The following is a 24193-nucleotide window of genomic DNA, read 5'->3' as shown; positions in this document are numbered from 1 at the left end:
ACTATGTCCAACCGCCAGTCGTTCATGCAGCAAACGCGACAAGTGTCGGCCCAATCTTTTCAACCCCGTGCTGAATCAGCCAACACAAATCGCAGAAGTACTGTTGTTCAGCAGCACTCTCATCCCCAAACGAGCGTTAGGGGTGATTCTGTTAGACAGTCCGCCTGGGTCCACAACACCCGTGGCAAAGAGCGGCAAGACAGTCAGTCAACGATAGTATCTATGCAGACAGACATCGTGGAATTTCTTAGGTCCAAAGGGAAAGTACTAAAGAGTGGCCAATGGAACACCATGAATGATTACGTGGAGTGCTTCCTCTTCTTACACGATATCAGCGGACTGAAACTTATTTCTAGAGCCCATCTTGCGATCCTGCAGAGCTTTAATATCAACCAGCCCTTGGGATCTAACCAACAAAATAAGCAAAGTACCATCCGGTCCAACGTTATCCAGTTTATAGGTGCAATGTGGTACATTCTAATGAATCCGCCATATGACAACCTATCAGCACAGCTAAAATCCTTCTTGCATGCTTTCAACCCAGTCTTCAACCCAAAGTCCAACCCCTTTGAGCGGGCGACAGATGTGCTTAAGGATATCAACACAGAACTTGCAACACTCCAAACCATTCTCGACAGTGGTGCTAAAAAGACCTTAGGCCCGAAAGCTATATCTTTTCTTACGAGAGACTCGTGGCGGATGCTTCTTTTGATACACTACCTAGAGTTCGTCAAGAAGGCCTATCACAAGTTTATCTCTGAGCGCATACAGATCAGAAAGAGCACGAGATCAGACAACAACGCCACAGTCGTCTGGGATGAGATAATTGCGGACCTGACACCAGAGCAGAGGAAAACCTTGCAAGACGTACAGGGGCTTTATCCTATCACCGATGGTCCTTCCACTGCTCTAAACAAGAATGGACAAGAAGTGATTGAAGATAAGACAATATTATTGGGAGCAGACAGTGAAGGAACATTTGATGATAGTATGGTAAAGGACATGATAGACTACGCATTCCAGATGTTTCCAGACAAAAATCTGGTGGTCACACCTCCCTACAGTGGGATGATCTTATCGTTATATACCAACATGTCGCCTCGCGCCACTACCGAGACGCTAGAAGCGTTTCAGCAAAAGGCAAGCGACTGTCAGGTGACCTATATGGCTCGCCTAGATGCAATCAGCCACGAGAATACAGAGTTGAAGTCTCAGCTAAAGGGTCACCTGGAGGTCCTTTGCAGTAAAATGACAGAACTGTTAGTGTTTATTTCTAACACTAACGTCTCAGATCAACACGTACACACTCAAATCTTCAACTTTTTGAAGAAGGCCAAGTTTGTTCCAACAGAAGAAATCATAAGAATTGAGAAGATAGACCCGCCACAGAGAGATGCCGCCCTTGTGGATCTGTTTAGAAAGTTACAAGTAACAGATCAGTATATGGACCTTACCATACAAAGCATCGTGGCACGTTCGCAGGACTTTTATACCATGTATAACGTATGCACAGACTCCGTAGACTCATTTTTCACGTTCTTAGCGCAACGGGTGGAGGCATTGGAGGGTGCCTTGAGCCTTCTTAGCAATCAGAACAAAAAAGAGATTCTTTCGCAGAAGGTCGCTGATCTAATGCGTCAGAAGACAGAGCTTCGAGAGAAAATTAGTGGCATCGCTAATCAAGTGGCCCAGATACAAGAGGAGAAGCTGGCGCATGCAACAGATTATGTTAGCCATCATCTCTATAGCATGCATATAGGAAAGCTGGAAGCGATTAATCAGAACAACAAGAACAAGTCAGCACAAATTGTAGAATTGCAGGAAAAGATTCTCTCCTCCAAGAGCTTGCTTTCCCAGTCTGCATATGGATTGGCCATTGAGCTCTCTGCACTGCAGAAAAAAGTCTCAGAGTCACCCACTTTGGCTAAGTTTATGGAAATTTCTGGCATCTATAACGTAAAAGACATCCAGAGTTTCGAGAGTGTATTCAGGAATTTTTCAGACGCAAGTTCCTCTGACATCGTTGTTCCATTGGACAGAAATGGAACAGTTAATGCTATCGAGCAGATGTGTAACGTAAGAAGTGCGAACCAAACAGGAGAGCCGCGCAAGTTTTCTGATCTCTGTACGGGGCTAAGTATGACCTGTGGCCAGCTGATCCATCTACTTAATCTCGCCCAAAAGGATATTGAAAAAAAGCAGAAGGCAGCAGAAAAAGAGGATGTTGCGATTCAAGCAGAAATAGCTAGCTTGGAGACCAAGAACAAAAAGTGGAAGGATCAGTGCGACATTGTCGCGGCCCGGTATTCTAATTTCGAGGCTGCTAAAAACTATGAACAAGATGCGAAAAACGAAAAAGCGATGGCCGTCCTCGGGCAGATACGCGATCTTTCTAAAAGGAAGGTCGATCTGAATCTTCAGATCAAAAATCTAGATCAAGAATTGGCCGAGTTGGCCAAGAAGCGCGAGGTAACCACCCAAGAGCTCACTAATACTCAGGAAGAGTGTAATGAAAAGGTTCGCACGACTGTTTTCTCCTGCAACAACATGTTGGCCATGGTTGAATCCTTCCGCATAAGGACCGCAGAGACGCTTTCTAACGTTGCTGCAAGCCTCCAACAGACAGGAGAACGCGTTGACGAGGCCGAGCTTCGAATCACAGAGATTCTTGACCTTGTCAGGGAGATGGGCGAGCTCGCCGCCACCACGACAGAAAAGCATCGGAAGTAGCCGCAGATAGTAAATTATTAGAGCGGGGCTTGGCGTGCGATCGTTCTGACCCTCAAGCTGGTTCCGAATCAATTTAAAATGTCAGTTTCTCCCGAGGACGGGCTCCCAAAATGGCTTCAGGAGGGTGCTGGCGCAAAGGTTATCGGATGTGTCTACCTGTCCTCTGTGATGTTGATCGGGCTGGGAGCATATATCACCTACCACCAGCCGCTCCTGGGGCTTCCCTTCCTAGTTCTCTCGATATGCTTCCTCGTTGCATGGTACATGTTTGAGCACGAATACAGACCTTGTAATTTACAACTAGGCGGGGCTCTCCCTGCAGACTTCCCGGAGCAGGGAGAGGGCAGGGAAAGCGACACGAATAAATAAATTCGCGGAAATGCTATTGGCTACCACATATAGACCTGTGGTAAATTGTAAACGGGCATAGGGGAAAAGTAGCACGAATTCGGATGCCAATACTGATGCATCAAGTAGGGCGTGTATGGGTCCGCGTACCGCTGTATCCGTTCGTCATGCACAATGAGAAATGAAGAGATATGTGCATGCGTTGTCGCTAACTCCTCACTTACGACGTGAGTATTCCAGTCGAGGATCTTCAGGGCTTCAGCGTACATAGCCGTGTACGCTGCGAGATCTAGATTGGAGAGAAGCTCGGGCCACCGCCAGAATGTCAGCTCATAGTCTCGAGTCATCTGAATAGAAATGTGAAGACATACCAGTAAAAACCGCCGTACGGTAAACACACTAACACAGGAGTCGCCTCGCACGTGGATCCGCGACAAGAGGACCAGGGCATAAACTAGCTCCGTATCAGTGAAGTGGATTGCATCGGAAATATACCCGAGGAACGCATCCATCTGATCAACCAGGGCCTGGAGCTGCTCTCTCCGGGCCTTCTCTTCAGGCCAATCGTATCCATTTGCGAAAAGACCGGTGCTTAAGAACATCGCAAGGGCGCGAGCTACGGCATACTGTATATCCCCCCTTTGATAGTTTATAATCCATTGGTTCTGAGTCGTCAAAGGGAGCTGTTGCTGCTGTCGAAAGAGCATCCGAAAATTATTCCCGGTCAACACAAACTCTTTCTTAAAGGCGTTGCTAATATAACGTGATTCTTGAAGATAGACGGAAAAGTTGCTCTAGCCTATCGACCTTATGCTTCAATTGAGATAAAGAATGCCGCGGCTTTTGTCCATGTGTGCTTTACACACATGTTTCACCTTATCGACACAAACTTTGCTCGACTAACATGCCGGAAGACACTCCTGGAAAATAATAGAGCGCGGACGTTCAAATCTATCTCGCCTCCACGTGTATACCCAAAACTAATTGCTGGCCCAAAAGAACTGATTCATGGGAAGGCAGATTTCCTGCTCCCCTGTGCCAATTAATTTTGAAAACATGCATGTGCAATAATCCGATTGCATATTTGTGTGTCACGAGTCTAAATTTCGGTTTAGCAAGGGGCAGTTATGTCGTACTCAGTAGGTTGCCAATGTGTCAGCTTCTATCTTTTGACAGATTTATGCCCCTGTATCAATCAACTTGTATACATGATAGCTACAACCGCCCAAGAACTCCAACAAGCTAAGGTCTCTAGCTGGTTAAGCAGAGATATCCTTTACTTCAGCATACTCGTGTAGTATTCAGCTTCTCCGCCCAGCTGCGCATCCCTCTCCTCCCGAACCAGTGCAGCCCCTTGCTCAGATAGCGCCATAATCCGCTCTTCGATTCGGGTAGCTGCTGCGGTGACGAACTCTCTGTCGGCTGCTATGAACTCGACAGCACTTGTTTTTTGATAAATCTCGAGGGTGCTTTTCAGACCATACCCAAGCATAGCTATGATGCTCAGGACATCGACGGTTGGAAGGTGCAGCACTACCTCTGGAGCTGCTGGAGGAGTGGTGGCTTTAGTACTTAAAGCGATGTCCATCTTACCGCTTCCAAGCTTGGGAACGATAGGAAGGCAAAGGCCCAGACTAGGCTTTGCAGTGCCTGTAAGACTCTCAGGAACCGTCATTGACGCTGGAGTGGGCAGCGATGGAAGTGTAACGGTTGGCCCTCCCAGGCTGCTTAGATTAAGATCGCTGACTGTGGCTTTGGTATGCTTAGTTGACACTAGCGAAGCGTTGAGACTTGGTGCCTCGCTTCTTACAGATGCTTGCATAAGCGCTGACTGAAGGAGGGACTCGCGTTTGGGTTCATATTTGATTATCTTGCATTCTAATGAGCCAAGGTTGTGATATAAGGCCTTGAAGAACGCTAGAACGAGACTATTGAAATCTGTAAGCATCATATTGGTAAGCTCTGGAGGTATCTCAAGTTGACTTCTTTCGACAGTTGGAGAGTCCAGAATGGGTGGAAACCAATCCTTGTACTTGAAACGGCTATTCAGGTTTAGGAGCTCACTATATCTTCCTTTCATATGTGTATCTCTGCAGCCTTCACCTGATCCATTATCTTCAAGAACCCCTTCATTTAATGTTCCCAATGTTTTCGTGGCGGTGAATGAGCGGGATCCTGAGACGCTTTCTTCGCAATCTTTATTTTGGAAAAGGTCTAGCAGCTCAAACGACTCATCATTACCCATAGCATCACAAATTTGCGACTGTATGGCCACGATGTTACTGTATTGGTGGATATAGTTTTTTACTGGCCGTCCACGAGACGTTGCTGTGGTGCGCGTACTTCCAGAGCGTAGAGATTCGACAACGTTTGCCGGCGACCCTGAGCGTTTCAGCATTGAGACGGCAGATATGAAGTCTGTTGTCAGATCATAGAAACAACCACGGGGAATATTACGCTTAGCGGCCTTTCGCTCCGTTCCTGGTAAAAGGACTAACGTATCCTCATCAACATGCATCATCTTGTTGGTCTGTAGCCACCGCCGATACAGTCCGCAAATTGCTGATTGCAGAGTCGTGTTTTCTTGGAGATAGGCTAATACCTCTGCGTTTCCGCTACCAAGGATATCTGTAAGGAACCGTATTAGAATAATATCAACAAAGGCTAACTTTGCACTGTCTTTCTTAGTGTCTGTGAAGCGGGACACAAACGTCTCGCATATAGTTGAGAGGACGTTGCTCTGAACACAAGCCGCTGCAGCACGGCTATCGTTGGATCCAGCGAAGACACCATAAGCAGCGACAATTACTGCTAGCATATTAAAATGATTTGGAACCCTACTCACATCGATGATTGTGCCCGAAAGCACATCCAAGGAGTGGTTGCTGATGTATGAACCAAGAAGCGGCCGAGTAGAAGGGCCACATGTGAACGAAAGGAAGGAAACAGCAATCAACGCAATCTGCTGCATTTCGATGTCACTAGTCATGTAGAAGAACTGGATCAATGGATCTATAAAGACGGCAAACTCTTTAATGACCTTCTCGTTAAGACGGAGGATCGGCGCTGGGTCATCGTGTGTGGCAGCTTGCGCAAGTCCTGCTGCAGCAAAGCTCCTAATCTGAGACTGTTGGAAAAAGCGCATAATGAAATTGATAGCGTCTATCTGGCCCACGGAAATCATGTCGCGTAAAATATCAACAAAGTTAGAGAACATCAATATTTCCCAGACGGATGCAGAATAATCCATCTTCTCTCCCATATTTGCAAGGGCGTTGGCTTCTTCTTGAGAGCTTAGATCGATATTAATGCCGTACTGAAGGTACTCAGAAAGGCCCTCGGGATAGGTGATGATTTCGAAGAGTAGATCAAAGCTTACGCTTAAGAGGACCGGGTTTTGGGTAGAGATAAAGTACACCAGAGCTTTGAGGAGATCTGGCTTTATAGTGGCAAGGATAGATCGTGTCTTGTTGTCAGCCATTGTCGAAGAGTGGCAGATCAGGTTGCGCAGAATCACAAGGCTGTGGTATATGTATAAAACTTCATAGACGGGGTCAATCTGGTCCAGCGCGTTGGTAACCAGGGGCATATTCGAATCCAGCGCTCCGCCACCCAATGCTGCTGTCAGTTTTCCCATTAAGCTCCCCTTATTCTTAATCTTAACGCATTCGTCGAAGTGCTCGTTTTCGTAGGTGCCATTGTGCATTATCACCGACATTCCCTTGCGCATGTCAGTGAAGATTTTGGCCTTGCAGGCGTTGAACATCCTTCTGTTCCGCTTTTCGCGCTCCTCAAGCGCCTCATACATCTTTACGGTCCTCATATGATTTGGTATGTCGCTGCTATGAAGAATATAGTAGTCCTCTTCTTCATCCTGCTGAGCGGCAAGCTTCACCTGACGCTGGTAGTCCTCTTCTACAAGCTTGCCTTCTGACAACCGCTGCTTGTTCAGCTCAATGTAGTTAACAGTGTATCCCTCGGGGACATTGCTTCGGAAGTTCTTCGCTGGTCTGTGGTATTCTAACTGTCTTCTGCCAGTGTTTGTAGCCGTGCCAGAGGTCTTTGCGGTTTTGGACACATGAATATATTCTTCTGTAAGAGCTTTCATCACCTTGCTATCAATTATGGGTTTAACAGAAGATTTGGGAATTGCGGTGGACGCCGTTCCAGCACACGATTTTATGATAGAGACAGTTGTTCCTGCAACACGGTCGCTTTCGGGTAGGCTATTCTTATGTAGGGTATTAGATAAAGGTACGTTTCGGGCGCTGCTATTAAATAGATTAAGCCCTGAATCTCTTCCTCCTGTGCTTCCTGAGACAGGGTGGGTGGCTTGGTGACGAAACAAGGCTGAAGATCTCCCTGATCCTATGCTGCGTCCGGCTGCAGAGGTATTTTTCGTGTTCTCTTCTTTAACAAGATTCTTGTTGAAGGACAACCCGGTCATAGTTGCATCATTATATATTGGAGGCCTTTCGAAGACAAGAGTCTCCTTGGCTATTGTCATTCCTGCTTGCATGATAGCCTCAAGCTGTGCTGGACCATTTAGATACACAAGAGCGTGCCGAACGGGATGAAATTCGTGGCGTCCGTAGCGAGAAAGAAGTTCTATGACATAGTCAGAGACAAAATTGAACACTAACTGTTCTGGCTCTGCATCCTTATCCATTGTTGATGTCTTCCTAGGTTTATTAACAGATTCCTTCTCGGGTGTAAGCCGTATGAATTCGCATAGAACAGATATGAAGGAGGACTTGAGAGTGGACGCCTTGGCTATTAGGTGGAGGTATGAAAGCTGAAGGTCTATTTCTTTGCGGTTAAGCCGTTTATATGCGAAGTCATGTCCCTTGACAACAAAGTAGTGGTGAAATTTGTCAACGCATAGCCGCGCAAGGACGGTACATGCATAATGTGTGGAGCTCATGCGATCCAAAGGAAGAATGTGCAAAATGGAAAGAGCTAGCAGGTAGGGTCTGCTTCCTTCAGAGGCCTGAAGAAAGACAAAGATCTGATCTATCATTTTGTTGACAACCATGGTAGATATGATGCACTCGTGGACCTCTTCTCGAGTCTTAAAGCTAGCGACAGCGGTTTTGTTGGGTAAGTTCTTGGATATAGCTCTCCTAGTTAAAAATTCATTGTCTCTGGGGTTACTCGAGTTTCTGATTTTTCTAAAGCTCTTATTGCGCAGCGTTCCGACAGTATCATCCACAGGAACTGAGGGCTGCTCATACACAAGGCAGGAAGAGTCGACGTACGTCATTGACAAGAGCTCGTGAATAAAGAATAAGATGCCTATACTTATGCTACTCAGCGCAGCATTTAGCTGGCTCAACCTTGTGCGGTGTGGGTTGGTGACGGTGTACAAAGCGGAGAGAAACTTATTGCATTGCATAAGGTATTCCCCAAGGATAGGCATCACACCCTTCCCTATAGAAAACAATAGGTGATCGAGAGACGATAGCTTCACCACCTGACTATAGTCCGTTTTGGTTGGCAGGATGTGTTCGAGGCTATTTTGCGCATCAATCACATCTTGCCGAGCATCAGGAACCAATAGTATTGGTCCGTACTTATTGTGATAGTTGATGAGAGCCATTAAAGACGCAAGCATCTCCAAAGCAGCCTTCATCATAAGGCAGACGCTTTCGTTGTTAAAGGAAAACTGTGCCGGGTCCTCCACATCCGTGCCAAAGTTAAATAGTAAATGAGGTAGTGTGTGAAGAAAGAGTCTTGCAATGCTCTGGAATAGGACCTCGACAGCATGGACGTCCCTGAATTCGTCTGTAGAGGTGGTCAAATAAATACCTTTGCTCAAGGTTACATACAGAAAGCGACACAGCGGTGCGACCAACATGCACAGATCACGCTGGAGCTCTTCTTGGGTTCTGGTGCTCTTAGCGTCGAGCTGCTTAAGCACCACAAGGTCTTTGATCGAGCCTGCATCTGCTCCGTCCTGCAGCAGCGCGTTTCTGGCTTCATCAAGATACTCTTCAAAGCAGCCAAAGATCCCGGCCATGACTGGATTGTGTTCTTCTGCGGTTCGAATCCCCGCGCTCAACACCCGCTGGTCTCTCTTGTTGTGCTTAAAGCTTGAAAGTTCTGATAATGAAAAGCGTTCTAAAACGTTTCTATCGATGGCATCGAGGAGCTGACTGAAAGGTCTGCACTCGATGTAGTACAGCGGCTCAGCCTCGCGGATGGTGATTGCCATTTCAAGTGCTCGGCACTGTCGCTCAGAGTCATAAAAAAGCTGGGGATCCGTGAAGAACTGACGCAAAGTGTCCATGAACACTAAAGTTGAAATTTACTGAACGCCAAATATCTGCGAAGCGGCTAGTTGGGTTGTGTAGTGAGCAATCGATAGGTAGCTTTGTGTCCTGACCCTTTCAGCATGCGCCGGGCCTCACTCCTCCATACCTCCATGCCGGACATAGCATTTTAAATTGGAATTAGTCGCTGTTAAAAACGGGAACTCGATGTCCAAGGGCACAGCGTCGTTCGGTAAGCGCCACACGCGCATTCACGGCAGCTGCCGCCGGTGCGGCAAGCACTCCTTCCACCTACAGAAGCACGAGTGTGCGTCTTGCGGGTACCCGTCTGCCAAGATGCGCAGGTACAACTGGAGCTACAAGTCTCTCCGCAGAAGGACACAGGGGACGGGCAGCATGTCCCACATGCGCAAGGTCTACAGGGCCTACAACTCGGGAACGCTCAAGGCAAACGCCAGGAAGTACCTTGCCAAGTAAATTTGCACGAGGTCGGTCCGATGGATGCCTACACGCCGGTGCGTCGCGTGGGGTCTGGCACGTACGGGGATGTCCTGCACGCAGTGGATACGAAGGGGGATTTCGTCGCCATCAAGATCATGAACAGTCACACCCTCTGTGTCTCTGATCCTCTCCAGCTGCCCGAAGTAGCTACGCTCCGGAGGCTTCCACCCCATCCAAATATCATTCGCCTTATTCGAGTAGTTGTCACTAGGGACCACACACACTTGATCTTCGAATACGCAGGTGGAGGTACCCTCCTGAATTTTCTTCGATCTTCGGGACCACTCAAAGAGCACATGCTACGAAACATTGCATTCCGCATTCTCCAGGGCCTCTATCACATCCATACGAACAGCGTGATTCACCGGGATTTGAAACTAGAGAACATTCTATTAACGAGCGAGACGGGAGATGCCAACGGAGACATTGTTGGGGTAAAGATAGCTGACTTTGGCCTTTCAAGGGCACAGGGATCCCGTCAAAATACCGATTATGTTAGCACGCGGTGGTATAGAGCACCTGAGCTCCTTCTGCACTATAGCGGATATGGCCCTCCAATCGACATCTGGGCAGCAGGTTGTTGCTTTGCTGAGCTGCTTACGGGCGATCCTCTGTTCCCCGGCGACACCGAGATTCAGCAGCTGCAGCTCATCTGTGCCTTCCTAAAACCCCTAAAGCCGGATGCCTGCAAAGGCGCCATGCATGCCTTGCCTCGCTTCATAACCGAAAACATGACAGTGTCAGATGCCGACATTTATACGCTAGCTGAAGCTAGAGAAGCTCTTCGCAGAGAGCTCGGCTGCAGTCATGTGTTGGCAGATCTCCTCGCACACATGCTTGCGTGGAATCCTGAGGACCGTATTACTGCTCAGCGCGCCCTTATGCACCAGTTCTTCGCAATATAGCCTGAAAAATTCAATGCCTCCGCGCATCCTTGGCACGACCCAATCAGAGCTTGCTGATGCCGCAGGAGCCCTTCAGCGTGGAGAGCTGGTTGCTATACCAACAGAGACAGTGTATGGCTTGGCTGCAGACGCGCTTTCAGAAGCTGCATGCGCGAAGATCTTCACCTTAAAACAACGTCCCGCAAACGATCCCCTCATTGTTCATATATCGCATATTTCCCAACTGCCTATGGTCGCTGTGGTTTCTGTAGAGCTGTCTTCAATAGTCGACGCCCTTGCAGCCGCATTTTGGCCGGGTCCGCTCACCATGGTGCTTCCAGCCGCACCTTGTGTCCCATCCATTGTCACAGCGGGTAGCCAAACAATCGGTGTACGGATGCCTCGCCACCCCGTTGCCTGCGCTATTCTAGAGCTTGCTGCGCGGCCCCTCGCTGCCCCTTCCGCGAATATGTTTGGGAGCATCTCTCCCACGCAGGCAGAGGATGTCGCTGCAGAGTTTGTTAATAGCGACCTCCTGATCATCGATGGCGGACGCTGTGACATAGGGATTGAGTCCACTGTTCTGTTGGTCGAGAAGGATTGCTTGACGATCCTGCGTCGAGGCCAAGTCAATGAAGAAATGCTAGTTGCAACTCTTCCGACAAACGCCTTGGACTATATACGCGTTGAGACACGTGCTCTTTCCAGCTCTGGTCTTCAGACGAAAGCAGTCTCTTCGCCGGGTCAGTTTCTGCGACACTACTCTCCGCGAACTGAATGTTACCTTGTCATGAAAGGAGGCCCTATGCTTCCAGGCGCTGTTAGAGCCATCCTGCCGGCCCGTCTCGACGGCTTCGTCGTCATTCTTGACTGCAATCCTGCTCTCGCAGAGCTGGAGCCTGATGCCCTCCTCAGAAGTCTAGCCGGACTTCTTCCAGAAGGCACAGAGCCGGCACGGATCTTGCGAGCCTACAGCGTGCCGACACTCGAGGCCGCTGCGCAAAGCCTCTTCGAGACGCTGCGGCGGGCAGATAAGCTTGGGCCCGCGTGCATCCTCGCGCTGCCTCCAGAGCCTGCCCGGGGGCTTGCCGACGCGCTCCTCGACCGGCTCTTCCGGGCGGCAAGCGGCCGCTGGGTCGAGTAAACGGGGAGCACCGGGAGTCGAACCCGGAACCTCTCCGACCCGAACGGAGAATCATACCGCTAGACCATGCTCCCTGCAGCCCGCCAAACAAGGCTCGATATGCGAGTCCTCCTTTTTCTCGTTGGTTGTCAATAAATGCAAATGTCCGACCGCGAGGACAGCCTCGGATCCAGCGCCGACGAGCACCCAGAGTGCGCGCTCGGCGGGGAAGAGCTTGTCGAGCTCAAGAGCGTTGCAGATCTCCCCAACTACAAGGCAGACTTCGACGTTGACTCTCCCGAGCCCCGGCGAGAGATCTACCTCCCTCACACAGCCCAAAAGCAGCCCAACAGCCAGCACGAGGAGCTGGAATACAACCCAAGCACCTATGACTACCTGCATCGCTTTACTGTCGTCTGGCCCGTTCTCTCCCTAGACCCCATTGTCGACAACTTTGGCCTCAATCGGTCCGAGTTTCCTCATCAGCTATTGTTGCTGGGGGGCTGCCAGGTTGATAGGAACTGCACTGAGATGGGAGAGCTGGTGCTTTACCATTTCACAGACGTCTCCTCGACGCGCTTTGAGGAGGACAGCTCGCTGGATCCCACCCTTATTCAGCGTAAGATAGATATCCCAGCGACTGTCAACCGCATTCGCTCAGGGACATCCTTCTATAGTAACTGTTACCCGGCGGGAAGTGCCGCAATCGCCGGCCTTTGGACGGATGACGGTGTGATTAGCTTTATAAACTGTGCGCCGTTGCTCAAGAGCGCAGGGGTGGGAGCTTTTGCTTCTGGGGAATACTGGCACACAAGTACAGGGGCCAGCCTCGCGGGTGCAGGAGCAATACAGATTCCGCCAATTCATACAGAGACAAGCATGCCCGTTGGCTTAACCAAGAAGCCCCAGAAGTCAAAGCGGGCAAAGGGTCGCAGCACATTGGAGGTACACCTCGCCAACCCCCTGTGTATTCATGCCACCGACAATAATGGAATAGAAGGCTATGCTCTGGCATGTAATCCTGTCCGTTCCTTGTGGCTTGCAGGGGATTGCCAGGGGTTCCTCAGAGCTTTTCACATGCGGCCAGATGGCTCTGTAGCGGTTGACACCAATAGGAAGCAACCACACAATGACTCTATAGAGGACATAGTGTTTGCCAAGACAGGCGCTCTCTTAGAGAGTAGCTGCTTTGCCACGTGTAGCTGCGACGGCAGGCTTATTATCCATGACCCCAGGACTGCAGCAAGCACATACGCCTTTAATGTCGGTAGTGCCGACGTCAATGTTTGTGACTGGAACTTTTTTAACGAAAATCTTCTCGTTACTGGCGACGATGCTGGTCAGTTGTGCCTGTGGGACATACGGAGCACCACAGCCCCTGCAGGAGCTTTCCCCTACCACTCACAGGCCATAACAAGTGTGAAGTTCTCCCCTAATGACCCATCTCTCTTTGCAGCGACATCTGACGATGGTGTGCTGAGCATTTGGGATCATGAGATAGAAAACGATGATGTTGAAATAGCTGGTGCAGATACCTTCACCACGGACGCTGTGTCACAGTTGAATCAGCTACCCAAGGAACTTCTTTTCCTCCATATGAACCTTCAGGAACCGAAGGAGCTTGCGTTCCACCCGCAGGTTTCGGGAGCTATGTTTGTCACAGATGCCAATGGGATCCAGCTCTTTAAGCCAATCAACGTGGGGATAGAGTACGATGAAATAGAGAAAGACAGCGACGTAGAAGACTCGTGATCAGAACCGGGTCTGGAAGCAGAGCAGGTTGTAATGTAAACACACCGCACAGAGTTTGATTTACCTTAGAATTAGTTTGCCTCCTCGTCAGAGCCTTCAGAAGCAAGTGAGCCCTCGAAGTCGTCCTCATCGTCCTCGTCCCCGTAGCTTGTCTCAAAGTAGAAGCCAACAATAACGCCGTTTGAATCCTTCTGCACGGTGACAACCTGCTCATCCGGAATTTCGATCATAAAGCCGTACGGCTTTTCCGTCGCCGCATGCACGAGCAGCAGATCTGTAGCAAGGGCAGCATGGTAGCTATACCATTTTGTCGCTCTGTCACCTTTGAGCCAGATAGCGGTGTCCTTTGGCACGGCCTCATCCGTATTGTGGACCGCACCGTCGCAGATGAACATGAACCCATGATCTCCGGACAAGGTTGTTTCTTCTCCCGTAAAGGTCTTGTCCATTGCCGTCCTATCCGCCTCCTTCTCTGCGTCCAGCAGGGGGTACGAGGAGTGATAGCATCTACAGACACGTGCGTCCCCGTCCTCGTTGTCATCTATGAGGAAATTCCATGTGCCATCAAGCGCAGCGCCCGAATAGGTGCTAGTTCCTAAAACGTTATCCATAGCTATCTTTCCGCTTGAAACCTCGAAGGATCCCCTGCCAGAAGAATCTATCAACTCTCGTAACATAGACAGTGCCTCTGCATGCTGGTCTTCCTCGGCGACCTGTGCAGACAAGATCCTGAGAAGTGCAAGTGCTGCTGCAGCACACTTCTCGTTGCTTCTAAGATCTTGTAGAAGAGCCTCGCCCTTCTCTCCAAGCGGAACGCCCTTTAATGCGGAAATCGCGGCCTCCTGGGCTGTCATCTGTTGCTTGCGCGAGGGCTCTTTGGATGCCATTTATTTTATTACTATATTTATTTTCGCTACAATTTTTGAATTGTGCCCAGAAATTCCAGGGGCTCACCGGTTGTGCGATACGAAGATTAGCCCTTTCTCCAGCTTCTTTTAGCAATAGATATAAGATTCTCCTGAGGGACTGAGAGGCGAAAAAGCGGGTGGATGGGGGATGGAAGCCGCGCCGCCTTCATCTCCAACCCATTGCGAACAATGCATGCCACCTCCAAATTCTCTTGTACGGTTAGGCACGGTGTATGAAACCTCGAAAGAGGGTCTGAAAGGCCCTTTGTTTTCTCGATTTGGCTAGAAAATAGCAAAAGAATATCTTGCTTCAGGTGGCTGTGTTCGGGCGGCAAGCTGTCTAGCAGCGTGTTTGGCCGCACGGCACCAGCTTCCAGAGCGGCATGGGTCTGCTCAATATACGTGTAAAGTTTCTCCATAAGCCCTTTAATAAATTGTATGACTTTTGTGTCTAGCTATGTCGAGCTACTTTTTGGCAACATTGTGCGTACACTGAAAGGGGTCCTCCATGATGTGTCTAGCATTGTTAACAAAAGAGAGCTTATCTCTGCTCCTGGTTATGCTGCCTTTCAGAGCACTGTGTGTCAGCTTCTGATGGAGTTGCTTGTACTAGTGCAAGATGCTGAGGGGACGTTCCCTAGCCCTTGTGGTTCAAGCACTAATAGTATGGATGCTTTTTCTGCTATGGGTTATCCTCCTTTCTTTTCCACAGGGCTGCCTCTATATCCTGCTATCTCTACATCATCCAACCAATTTCCTTTCCAGATACCGCTTCTGCCTCCGCCGGGGTTAACTCAGCCGCTTCCTCCCATCCCGAGTATACCCATCCTGGGGCAACCGTCGTCCTCTGCAAATGTCTTTTCCTTTCCACCACCAGGACTCCAGCCTGTTGAAACTGCCATTCCTCCCTTCAGGTACTTCAATGGGTCGGACGCCGAGGCATCAGACAAGAGTGAAAGGCAAGTCACGGCCCCGGCCTTTGAGTACCTAGAGATAGACTTTCCATCAACCGAGTCCAGGAAGGCCCCCACAACACCCAAGAGAGTAACTAGTCTTCCGGGGTCCCCAACTTCTTCACAGCTGCGAGCACCATTCAGCCCGAATAAATGGGTTACTGGGTCCACAGTGGACTTAGATACTTCAAAAGCTAAGCTGGAGGCAAAGTACAAAGAAGCCGAGAAGAGACGGAACAGCCTTCTAAAGACCAGGAACACTAGGCTGAAAAAGGAGTTAGATGAGGTCATCACAAAGACAGCACAGGTTCGAAAGCAACTAGAGGAGGAGAATGCTCTTTTGCAGACGCAGTTTACTGAACGGCAAACCCGTGCACAGGTCTTACGGGAATCTCAGCTGCTGGCGGTCCAGGAGGCTGCGAAAAATAGCATCCAGCGAGTTACTCTCGCCAGCCAAAGACGTGCACAGTACGCTGAGCAAACCATGAAGAGCCTCAAGGCAAGGTACGAGCTCATACACAACAGACGAGAGGAGTTCAACAAGCGCATAAAAGAAAAGGCACTCTCGTCGACTACACGCTACAAGGAAAATATGAAGGAGTCCACGCGAGACTCCAAGGATAGCAGCCCCCAACTTCTATCGGGGTCGCTTACTGTGCAGGGCAGTGAGCTGGTTTACAAACAGGTTGATACCGTATGGCCTCCGAGCATAAACTATGGCATACATGGGGCTGCTTCTACTGAGCATACCAATGGAAAGATATCTGCATCAATTCATAGCCTTTCTGAGGCCACGGCTTTGACTGAAAGCATCGAGTTGCATGAAACACTCACGCTGCAGTGGATAGCACTGCAACAGTTGGCAATGGTGGCCATCAGGAATGTCTCGAGATTCTATACTGACACAGCCTTTCCTCTTCGAGAATATACCTCCAAAGTGGTGATTCGTGCAGAGAAGATTCTTGTAGGGGCTCCTGTTCAAGCGCAAGAAGAAGCAACTAGAGATAGAGCAACAACTTCCGAACCAATAGATAAGCAGGCTTGGGTACAGTATCTGCTATCCTGGCCTGGCAGCCGCTACAAGCTCAAGGACGCTAACAACGCAGAGTCCATCTTCTCAGACACCATTGCCATCATAGGGCACGATCACTCCGAAATTCATACATATACGTACGCAGTTATGCTGTCAATCGCAGCACTCACTACCAACTACTTGCATAAGTGCGTTGCTGCAGCCCAAGAGATAATACCCCTTTTAGAACGAGGGGGTTATTCCACTGATGAGATAAGCCTCCTAATAGATGCCTCTACTCTGGCACTCTTTCTTGCATCTACCTATCTCCGCTTTAGCGCAATCTTTCTCCCACAATGCCATGAGCACCCGGAGCTCAAATCAATCTATACTGCCACCTCTGTACCGTTAACCAACATTACGAGGTATCTGAATAAGACTCCTGGTGTATGTAAAGAGGCATTGGTGTACAGCTTTCTCTCCGTAGCACTTAAGATGGTCCACCTGACAGCCAATGTGCGGGCAGCAGCCATATTGGATGCATTCTTCAAGGACAGGTTTATAGTCGATGGCGTATGGGCCCGGATAAGTATACCGATAATACCGAGCGAGTCATTCTTGACCCGTAGTGATGCTTGCTGCACTGAGCTGGCAATAGTGCACGATAATTTTTCTGCAGTTCAGCAGGCTTTGCGCATAGCAATCGACAGCTTTCTACTATATGACCAAGAAGGTTTTAACTCGTACTTTGGGCCAGGCTTATCGTGTCTATGTAAGGCAGCTATTAGCTGTCTTTCCCAACTTCTTCTATCGTCCACATCTTTTGCAAGCCACTCTAAGGAGAGGAAACACTTCCGTCTAAGGTCCTTTGCCCGTCACATAACCGATAACATCGATATGGGCGACCTGACATCCTCTCAGCTGTTTTCTCGGCACCAGAGGGGCGTTGAAGACCACGTCTTGTCGGTCGATCTGCAGTCGATAGTCGCAGAGTGCTTTACCCTGCTTGCTCATCTCGTCACAAAGTTTCCCACTGTCTTCATAGATGCTCTCTCAAGGGATGAAGTCGTCCTGTTAGAGATGTCCCATTCTCTTTCAGTTCTGCCCCTACCCGGCGCTCTATTTGCAGATGAACCGTCTCTCTACGTGAATATGCAGACCCCATATTGCATCTGTTTTCCACGATACTATATTGTGTCGGCAGATGAGGGCATGGCCAGCAAGCCCAATTCATATGGAGTTGGCACCACTTACTGCACAAAAAGCAAGGAGCCAACGCTCATGCTCTCTGCACTGCGCATCACAGGATCTCCTCAGGTCATTTTTCAGGCGAACGTGTATCCATTTGAAGCGGTGGTGCATGATTGCATGTACACTAGTCTCAGCCCAGCGCTCCTGTGCGGACTTGTGTTCATGAGGAATGCACTGCAGCTAAAGCACAAGGTTGTCAGGCAACTTGTGAGCTTTGGAAACGAACCAGTTGTGCTTCTGTCGGTAATTTCCTCCCTCCCTGTGGAGTGCTTTATCGACGGGTTCTTGCGCAAGAGAATACTGGACCCAATATTCCGCGCAGCACGAGAATATGGCAGCCTATTGTCAAGCGACCTCCCCGATGACCTCTTGGCGAATGATTTACCGGAAGACCAAACCCCCATAGTGTCTGAGATGCTTCTTCCAGTTTTAAGATTGACTTAGGTAAGCAAGAGTAGAGTAGCTTGCAACATTGCATTAGGCAACGCTAGGCATAAAGACTTCGCATATCCTTGTCTCGACCAGTGTTTACACCGTTAGAGCTTCTCAAACTCCTTGACGTGGAAACGCTCCAGATCGAACCACAGCACTATCTTATAAGTGGAAGTAGACGTTGTTCTAACATTTACCATTGTATCATAGCCAACTTCTACGATTTTACTGCGAGCTCCAAATATCTCGAGAGGCTCCACGCCAGGCTCTTGTTCAGAGACGAAGGAGCGGATAGTTGATAGGCAATCGGGATGTAGTAGCTTGCTATCCCTATCGGTCCAAGCGTTGGTGCATCTAGATTGCTTCATTTGTTTCTGTCCAATGCAAAACTTAGAATTTCATTTAAATTGTCAAATAAGTTATCAAGCACAGGTTACAAGTCTAAGCTCTAAGTTCTGGTCCACGAGTCTTTTCAGGAGATGCTGAGCCCCCAGATGAAGGCACATGCAGAGCCAGCTACAGACGATGTTATTCTTGTTGATGAGGAAAACAAGATAATTGGCAGAGCCCCAAAGTTTGTTGCACATACGCGCGGCGGGCTGCTCCACCGTGCATTTTCTGTTGTTACCGTAGACAACCAAAAAAGGGTTCTTCTTCAGCGCAGAGCCTCAACCAAAGCTTCGTTTCCCAGCATGCTATCAAACACATGTTGTTCCCATCCCCTCGCCTCAATCCCCAGTGATGCCGAGGGTATCGCTGGTGTCAAGCGTGCCGCATGTAGACGGTATCAGTTTGAGCTTGGGGTTCCTCTACAACACCCTGAGGACACGCTGAGCTGCGTATGGATCTTTAGGTATGCGGCGACGTCTCCGGTTGCTTTGTCCGTTCAGACATCAGGCAGAGAGGAGAAGGTAGATCTGTGCGAACATGAGATAGACTATGTTCTGCTCCATGTGGCCGATAGCACGCAGGTGGCCCTAATCAATGACGTTATTAAGTCCACAGCATATAATAAGGATGAAGTCTCAGAGTTATTGTGGGCAAATACGGTTGAGATCCGTGCCCATTGGGAAGAGATGACCCCGTGGTTCCGTATCCTTTTTGATCGAGTGCTTGAGCCTTGGCTTTTGGATCCATCCGCCTGTCTCGCCGAGGTGGAGGACGATTTAGCGATAATAAATTTGGCTTAATTCTGGGACCTAGTCCGGATGCGTGAAATTTTGGTCGTTCAAACGGGGCAGTGTGGAAACCAAATAGGGGCAGAGTTCTGGAGAACCATCTTGGGCGAGCATAGCACATATGGAAAGGACTATAGCGATTCTATGTCAACTTTCTTCCGGAATGTGGACGCACGAGGCAGGGACTTAGGCCTCTATTCCCCCATAACCAAGCTTAAAGCTCGTGCTGTGCTCATCGATATGGAAGAAGGCGTACTCAACAGTCTGCTGACAAGCGATATTAATTCCATCTTTGATGAGACTCTTTTGGTTAAAGATCGGGTTGGTACCGGGGCAGGGAACAATTTTGGCGCAGGGTACGCAGGATATGGCGAGGAGCATGGTCAGCGTGCCCTGAACATAATCCAACATGCCCTTGAAAGTTGTGACTCACCACAGGGCTTCCTTTTCTTTTCGTCTCTCGGAGGTGGCACAGGGTCTGGGCTAGGAAGCAAATTGCTAGAGCTTACAGCAGATGCCTTTCACGGGCTCTCCATTCTTTCTGCGCCCATTATCCCAAGTAGAAACGCGAACGATGTCATAACATCGCCATACAACAGTGTATTTGCTCTGTCTTCCCTCTTGCAGTCTGCAGATGTCATACTACCCTTTGACAACGAGTCCATTATGCGTTGTGTGGAGAACCTCGGAAATAAGCGGGTAAACCCGGACAAGACTGTCCGGGTCAATGCAAAAAGACTTGCAAATGACCCCCTTGTAGGCCAAGGGGACATTGGAAATAAGCACAGACCATTCAGAGACGTCAACCAGACAATTACTACCGCACTGAGCTGCATTACAGCAAGCATGCGTTTTGGAGGAGAGCTGAACGTCGACCTGAACGAGCTATCCGTCAACCTGGTTCCGTTCCCAGAACTGAACCTAGTTTGTACGAGTCTGGCTCCCCTGCCAATGGCCCCTCCGTATCGTACGCTTGAGGCTGCTGTCAGGGAGCTCTTGAATAACAATAACCAGCTTCTCATGGAATACAGTGCAGGACCTATTGGGGCCCACAATTTCTCCTTGGCGTCTGCGATCCTGGGAAGGTCGGCCAACGCTGATAGCGGGCGTCTAGCATCAGCAGTGGAGGCACTCATTCAAAAGGAGCATGTCAAGCATCCGAGCTGGGGCTCGCAGGGGTTCAAGGTTGGGCTGTGCAATAACAAGCCTCCGCATGCTGACTGTGACGCTGTTTGTCTCAGAAACACTCCTCAGATTCTAGGAAGCATTACGCATCTCAAGCAAGCCTTCGATAAGATGTACAAGACGCGCACTTTCTTGCATCACTACACCAATTATATGAGTCCGGAGGACATTGAGGAACGGAGCAGAATAGTTGATCTGGTCAGACATGGCTATGAGGACCTTGCAAAGAGCATGGGGGAGCGGCACGTAGTCGATTTTAACATCCAGCCGGTGATTTATTAAGCTACACCAATCCTCAAACTAAGAATAAATTATATCTGTGCTTACAGCAATCTGAGGAGGGCTGTTAGCTCTAAGAGCTTCCAGAGAGAGCTTTTCGTAAGCTGGAGTATCAAGTACACATCTATCATACCTTTAATGTCTATAAAAATGGATACCTCTGGCGGCCAGAGCGCGCAGGAGCTTCGGGATGGGCATATCCAGCTTTTTGTAGAGTTCTTTAACACGTACACAGGAGATCCAGACAAGGAGCCGGATGTTTCAACGGCCATTTATCTAAGGCGGATGCGACAAATGATTGACAACGACTCCAACACCCTTTACATTAACTTCAGCCACTTGTACGATAATATTCGCACGCAGGCATACTGCGAGACTGTTCGCAAGCAATTCTATGTCTTTGAGCCTTTGATTGTAGAGGCGATCAGGATAGTACTCAACACCACCCTAGCTCCTTACAGAGGCGCTGCATTCCAGGTCCTGACATCCGGGCAACAGCAGGTGCTTCGACCACTTTACATCAGCTGCTATGGAATGAATAATGTTCTGCTGCTTTCTGAGTTGACGTCCTCGCACATTGGCCAATTGGTGGAGCTGGTCGGAACCGTGACCAGGACATCTGATGTACAGCCAGAACTTATTTTGGGAACCTTCAGGTGCGCTAGTTGTGGAGAGGTAATACCGAATGTGGCCCAGGACTACAAGTTCACCGAGCCGGCCTCATGTCCTCGGTGCTCCGCTCGGAGCAGTGTTGGCGGCACCACCTTTGAGCTGCTGACTGACCAGTGCACCTTTGCTGACACACAACGAGTTCGCCTGCAAGAAAGCATTGCAGATACAACAACCAGCGAAGAGGGGGGAGACCCCACCCGCATAACACCCGCGTCATATGATGTCATCCTTCGAGAGACCTTTGCAGGGGTCCTCAAGCCTGGTGATCGCGTGAATTTGACGGGGTGCCTCATAGTTCAACCGAATATCTCAGCAATGTCCATGCCATATGAAATACGATCATCGTCTCTTAAAAGCGTCATAGCAGGATATTCCATTGAGAGTGGGAATATGACTTCAGCAGCGGTCCAAGACAACATCCAGAGAGGAAGATATGAGGAGGGGGTTACTGGCATAACAGGTGTAGGCCTCCGGGAAATTACCTATAGAAACGTCATAATTGGAAGTCACATATATTGCAAGATGAGCAAAGATATCTTTGGACCAGTTCCAGAGGGAGGCAATCAACCAGAAGCAATAGATGGAGCCAGTGATAACGATCCCATGGATTACAACGCTCACAAACCGTCGTTCCTGATCGCATTTGAAGAGCAGCTGACCAAGCACTCTGATGAGGTAGCGAACGAAGACGTGGAGCAAACGCTTGCAGCCATGCTCGATTCCTTATCAGATGAGTATCGTGAGGCTGTATCCAATATGCGCAACGACCCCAATATCGTTTCTAACTTGGTTGCATCGTTCGCCCCACATATCTATGGACACGAGACAGTCAAGCTAGGTATTCTCCTTCAGCTTCTAGGCGGTATCAAGAAAATAACCAGATCAGAGCATCTCTCAATTAGGTCCGACATCAATATTCTTCTCATTGGCGACCCCAGCACTGCTAAATCTCAGCTTCTTCAGTATACCGCAGACTTTCATCAAAAGGCAGTTTACACAAGTGGGAAATCCAGCACTGCTGCAGGCCTCACTGCTGCAGTTGTGACTGATCCGGATACAGGAGAATATACTGTGGAAGCAGGGGCTCTAATCCGTGCAGACGGCGGCCTGTGCCTCATAGATGAGTTTGAAAAGATAAGCGTAACCGATCAAACAGCCCTGCATGAGTGTTTAGAGCAGCAGAGCGTGTCGATCAATAAGGCAGGTATCTCAATTACTCTGAAAGCAAAGACCCCAGTGCTCGCCGCCATGAATCCGATAGGCTCAAGGTACCAACGCAACAAGTCCCTTAAGAACAACATAAACATCTCCCAGCCTATCCTTAGCCGCTTCGACCTGGCATTTGTATTGCTAGATGAGCCCAACAAGGAGGTCGATAACTTTGTTGCATCCAGAATAATAACCATGCAGGTCCTCCGGAACACGGCATATCAATATGCAAAAGAAATCAACCCGGAGAATAATTTATCTCAGCCGATTAATATTGATCACCTTACCCAGGAGGAGAGGTACGCCATGGAGTACTGCCAGAACGTAGGGAGCTTGCTGAACCTTGGGGGAGAGCCCCAGGTGCCGTACCCCTTCAAAATCATCCAACTGTACCTTTCGTTAGGCCGTACTATTCGCCCCATACTGCAAAAGGACGCCATCGACGAGATTTCTCACCAATGGGTTGAGCTTCGTAGAAGAGACGTGGGCTCAACCTCTAGGAGCTTTCGCATCACTGTACGTCAACTGGAGTCTCTTGTGCGACTCTCAGAGGCATTTGCAAGGCTCTGCTTGGCAACGGCCATCACCAAGGAGCACGTAAAGAAGGCAGCTGAGCTGGTTTCTACGACCTGCGTTAACGTAGCAGATCAGATTATCAAGTTCGAAGTAGAAGTGCTGACTGATGGAAGGGTACAGTTGGACAATCTATTGAATAGGCCAAAAGCTGGCTCACGGGGTCAGATTGATCAGGATGGGTCGGATGATCTCATTGATGAAGACAACGGACGAGGCAGAGAGAGGCGCTCAGAGCGAACTGTAGACCAATCCCAATCCTCTGCGAATGTACTAACGATAGATTTATCATATACTATATTAGTGGCCATGTGCCAAAGCATGCGGTATATAATGGCTGCTGAAGGCCATTCGCGCCTTACATATGATACCAGTATCAATCTGCTGGTTCTCAACCTGCCACTAGATGCTACGATGACAGAAATAGAACGTCGAGCCATTGCAAAGGTGGTCTTCGATAAAATGGTCATGGAGTATCGCTGGCTACTCGAGGACGCGCCAGGTGAGTATGTATTTACCCATCTTGCCCCAACATTCGGCATACAGTAGCACTGAAGACTCTAGTGCAGCCCAAGTGGATGAAAGTGGGAAAGTGAACTTCCAGACACAAAAAATCACGATAGTCACCACAATGTCAAACAAGATCTCAGATTCACCGTACGCGTTCTTTGACGAAGTGCTGGCGCTGCGCAAGCCTGTCCTCGTTCAGCTGCGCTCAGGACGCTTTATTACTGGGGTTCTAAAAGCATACGACCGTCATTTGAACCTCGTCTTTTCAGAAGCCACAGAGACGTGGGAGGAGAATGGCATCGAGTATACAGAAGAACGAAAGAATTTTATGCTCCGCGGAGACAATGTGATTATGGTGGTATCAAATAGCTAGATCAAACAGCCAAAATTAAGCCTTCGGGCTTGACTTATAAGCTCCTAA

The 24193-nt window shown here is 49.1% G+C and overlaps 16 protein-coding genes and 1 non-coding gene across 17 annotated transcripts; 11 read left to right on the top strand and 6 right to left on the bottom strand.

Moving 5' to 3' along the window:
* Positions 1 to 3: 3 nt before the first annotated feature.
* Positions 4 to 2730, top strand: GL50803_006886 (uncharacterized protein; the record flags this gene model as incomplete). The annotated part of the gene is made up of 1 exon (XM_001706132.1): positions 4 to 2730. One exon carries the CDS (start codon positions 4 to 6, stop codon positions 2728 to 2730), a length of 2727 nt encoding a protein of 908 aa, XP_001706184.1.
* Positions 2731 to 2808: 78 nt separating this feature from the next.
* On the top strand, positions 2809 to 3099 carry GL50803_006885 (uncharacterized protein; the record flags this gene model as incomplete). The annotated part of the gene is made up of 1 exon (XM_038046317.1): positions 2809 to 3099. The coding sequence occupies one exon, from the start codon at positions 2809 to 2811 to the stop codon at positions 3097 to 3099; it is 291 nt and encodes a 96-aa protein (XP_037901729.1).
* Positions 3100 to 3119: 20 nt separating this feature from the next.
* GL50803_0014309 (uncharacterized protein) lies at positions 3120 to 3785 on the bottom strand (the record flags this gene model as incomplete). The annotated part of the gene is made up of 1 exon (XM_001706134.1): positions 3120 to 3785. The coding sequence occupies one exon, from the start codon at positions 3783 to 3785 to the stop codon at positions 3120 to 3122; it is 666 nt and encodes a 221-aa protein (XP_001706186.1).
* Positions 3786 to 4354: 569 nt separating this feature from the next.
* Positions 4355 to 9367, bottom strand: GL50803_0017388 (uncharacterized protein; the record flags this gene model as incomplete). The annotated part of the gene is made up of 1 exon (XM_001706136.1): positions 4355 to 9367. One exon carries the CDS (start codon positions 9365 to 9367, stop codon positions 4355 to 4357), a length of 5013 nt encoding a protein of 1670 aa, XP_001706188.1.
* A 190-nt stretch (positions 9368 to 9557) lies between these two features.
* Positions 9558 to 9827, top strand: GL50803_0014171 (Ribosomal protein L37; the record flags this gene model as incomplete). The annotated part of the gene is made up of 1 exon (XM_001706137.1): positions 9558 to 9827. One exon carries the CDS (start codon positions 9558 to 9560, stop codon positions 9825 to 9827), a length of 270 nt encoding a protein of 89 aa, XP_001706189.1.
* A 20-nt stretch (positions 9828 to 9847) lies between these two features.
* Positions 9848 to 10756, top strand: GL50803_0014172 (Kinase, CMGC RCK; the record flags this gene model as incomplete). Its single annotated transcript, XM_001706138.1, has 1 exon — positions 9848 to 10756. The coding sequence occupies one exon, from the start codon at positions 9848 to 9850 to the stop codon at positions 10754 to 10756; it is 909 nt and encodes a 302-aa protein (XP_001706190.1).
* Positions 10757 to 10769: 13 nt separating this feature from the next.
* Positions 10770 to 11879, top strand: GL50803_0017389 (SUA5 protein; the record flags this gene model as incomplete). The annotated part of the gene is made up of 1 exon (XM_001706139.2): positions 10770 to 11879. One exon carries the CDS (start codon positions 10770 to 10772, stop codon positions 11877 to 11879), a length of 1110 nt encoding a protein of 369 aa, XP_001706191.2.
* A 2-nt stretch (positions 11880 to 11881) lies between these two features.
* On the bottom strand, positions 11882 to 11953 carry GL50803_00t0038. The gene has a single exon. It is a non-coding gene; the product is annotated as a tRNA-Pro (tRNA).
* Positions 11954 to 12020: 67 nt separating this feature from the next.
* On the top strand, positions 12021 to 13610 carry GL50803_0014174 (Glutamate-rich WD-repeat protein; the record flags this gene model as incomplete). The annotated part of the gene is made up of 1 exon (XM_001706140.2): positions 12021 to 13610. The coding sequence occupies one exon, from the start codon at positions 12021 to 12023 to the stop codon at positions 13608 to 13610; it is 1590 nt and encodes a 529-aa protein (XP_001706192.2).
* A 71-nt stretch (positions 13611 to 13681) lies between these two features.
* On the bottom strand, positions 13682 to 14497 carry GL50803_006330 (uncharacterized protein; the record flags this gene model as incomplete). The annotated part of the gene is made up of 1 exon (XM_001706141.1): positions 13682 to 14497. The coding sequence occupies one exon, from the start codon at positions 14495 to 14497 to the stop codon at positions 13682 to 13684; it is 816 nt and encodes a 271-aa protein (XP_001706193.1).
* Positions 14498 to 14583: 86 nt separating this feature from the next.
* On the bottom strand, positions 14584 to 14937 carry GL50803_006331 (uncharacterized protein; the record flags this gene model as incomplete). The annotated part of the gene is made up of 1 exon (XM_038046301.1): positions 14584 to 14937. The coding sequence occupies one exon, from the start codon at positions 14935 to 14937 to the stop codon at positions 14584 to 14586; it is 354 nt and encodes a 117-aa protein (XP_037901728.1).
* A 19-nt stretch (positions 14938 to 14956) lies between these two features.
* Positions 14957 to 18178, top strand: GL50803_006332 (uncharacterized protein; the record flags this gene model as incomplete). Its single annotated transcript, XM_001706143.1, has 1 exon — positions 14957 to 18178. The coding sequence occupies one exon, from the start codon at positions 14957 to 14959 to the stop codon at positions 18176 to 18178; it is 3222 nt and encodes a 1073-aa protein (XP_001706195.1).
* Positions 18179 to 18270: 92 nt separating this feature from the next.
* Positions 18271 to 18534, bottom strand: GL50803_006334 (uncharacterized protein; the record flags this gene model as incomplete). The annotated part of the gene is made up of 1 exon (XM_001706144.1): positions 18271 to 18534. One exon carries the CDS (start codon positions 18532 to 18534, stop codon positions 18271 to 18273), a length of 264 nt encoding a protein of 87 aa, XP_001706196.1.
* A 111-nt stretch (positions 18535 to 18645) lies between these two features.
* GL50803_006335 (Isopentenyl-diphosphate delta-isomerase 1) lies at positions 18646 to 19356 on the top strand (the record flags this gene model as incomplete). The annotated part of the gene is made up of 1 exon (XM_001706146.1): positions 18646 to 19356. One exon carries the CDS (start codon positions 18646 to 18648, stop codon positions 19354 to 19356), a length of 711 nt encoding a protein of 236 aa, XP_001706198.1.
* Positions 19357 to 19374: 18 nt separating this feature from the next.
* Positions 19375 to 20811, top strand: GL50803_006336 (Epsilon-tubulin; the record flags this gene model as incomplete). The annotated part of the gene is made up of 1 exon (XM_001706147.1): positions 19375 to 20811. The coding sequence occupies one exon, from the start codon at positions 19375 to 19377 to the stop codon at positions 20809 to 20811; it is 1437 nt and encodes a 478-aa protein (XP_001706199.1).
* Positions 20812 to 20958: 147 nt separating this feature from the next.
* Positions 20959 to 23811, top strand: GL50803_0017390 (DNA replication licensing factor MCM6; the record flags this gene model as incomplete). Its single annotated transcript, XM_001706149.2, has 1 exon — positions 20959 to 23811. The coding sequence occupies one exon, from the start codon at positions 20959 to 20961 to the stop codon at positions 23809 to 23811; it is 2853 nt and encodes a 950-aa protein (XP_001706201.2).
* Positions 23812 to 23893: 82 nt separating this feature from the next.
* GL50803_0032297 (putative Small nuclear ribonucleoprotein Sm D2) lies at positions 23894 to 24145 on the top strand (the record flags this gene model as incomplete). The annotated part of the gene is made up of 1 exon (XM_001706150.2): positions 23894 to 24145. One exon carries the CDS (start codon positions 23894 to 23896, stop codon positions 24143 to 24145), a length of 252 nt encoding a protein of 83 aa, XP_001706202.2.
* Between the last annotated feature and the right edge of the window lie 48 nt (positions 24146 to 24193).

Source organism: Giardia intestinalis, chromosome 2, assembly GCF_000002435.2.
Source record: "Giardia intestinalis strain WB C6 chromosome 2, whole genome shotgun sequence".
In the NCBI taxonomy this organism is placed as follows: domain Eukaryota; phylum Fornicata; order Diplomonadida; family Hexamitidae; genus Giardia; species Giardia duodenalis.
The sequence above is the reverse complement of the archived record's forward strand: the minus strand, read 5'-3'. Positions and strand labels throughout refer to the sequence as shown.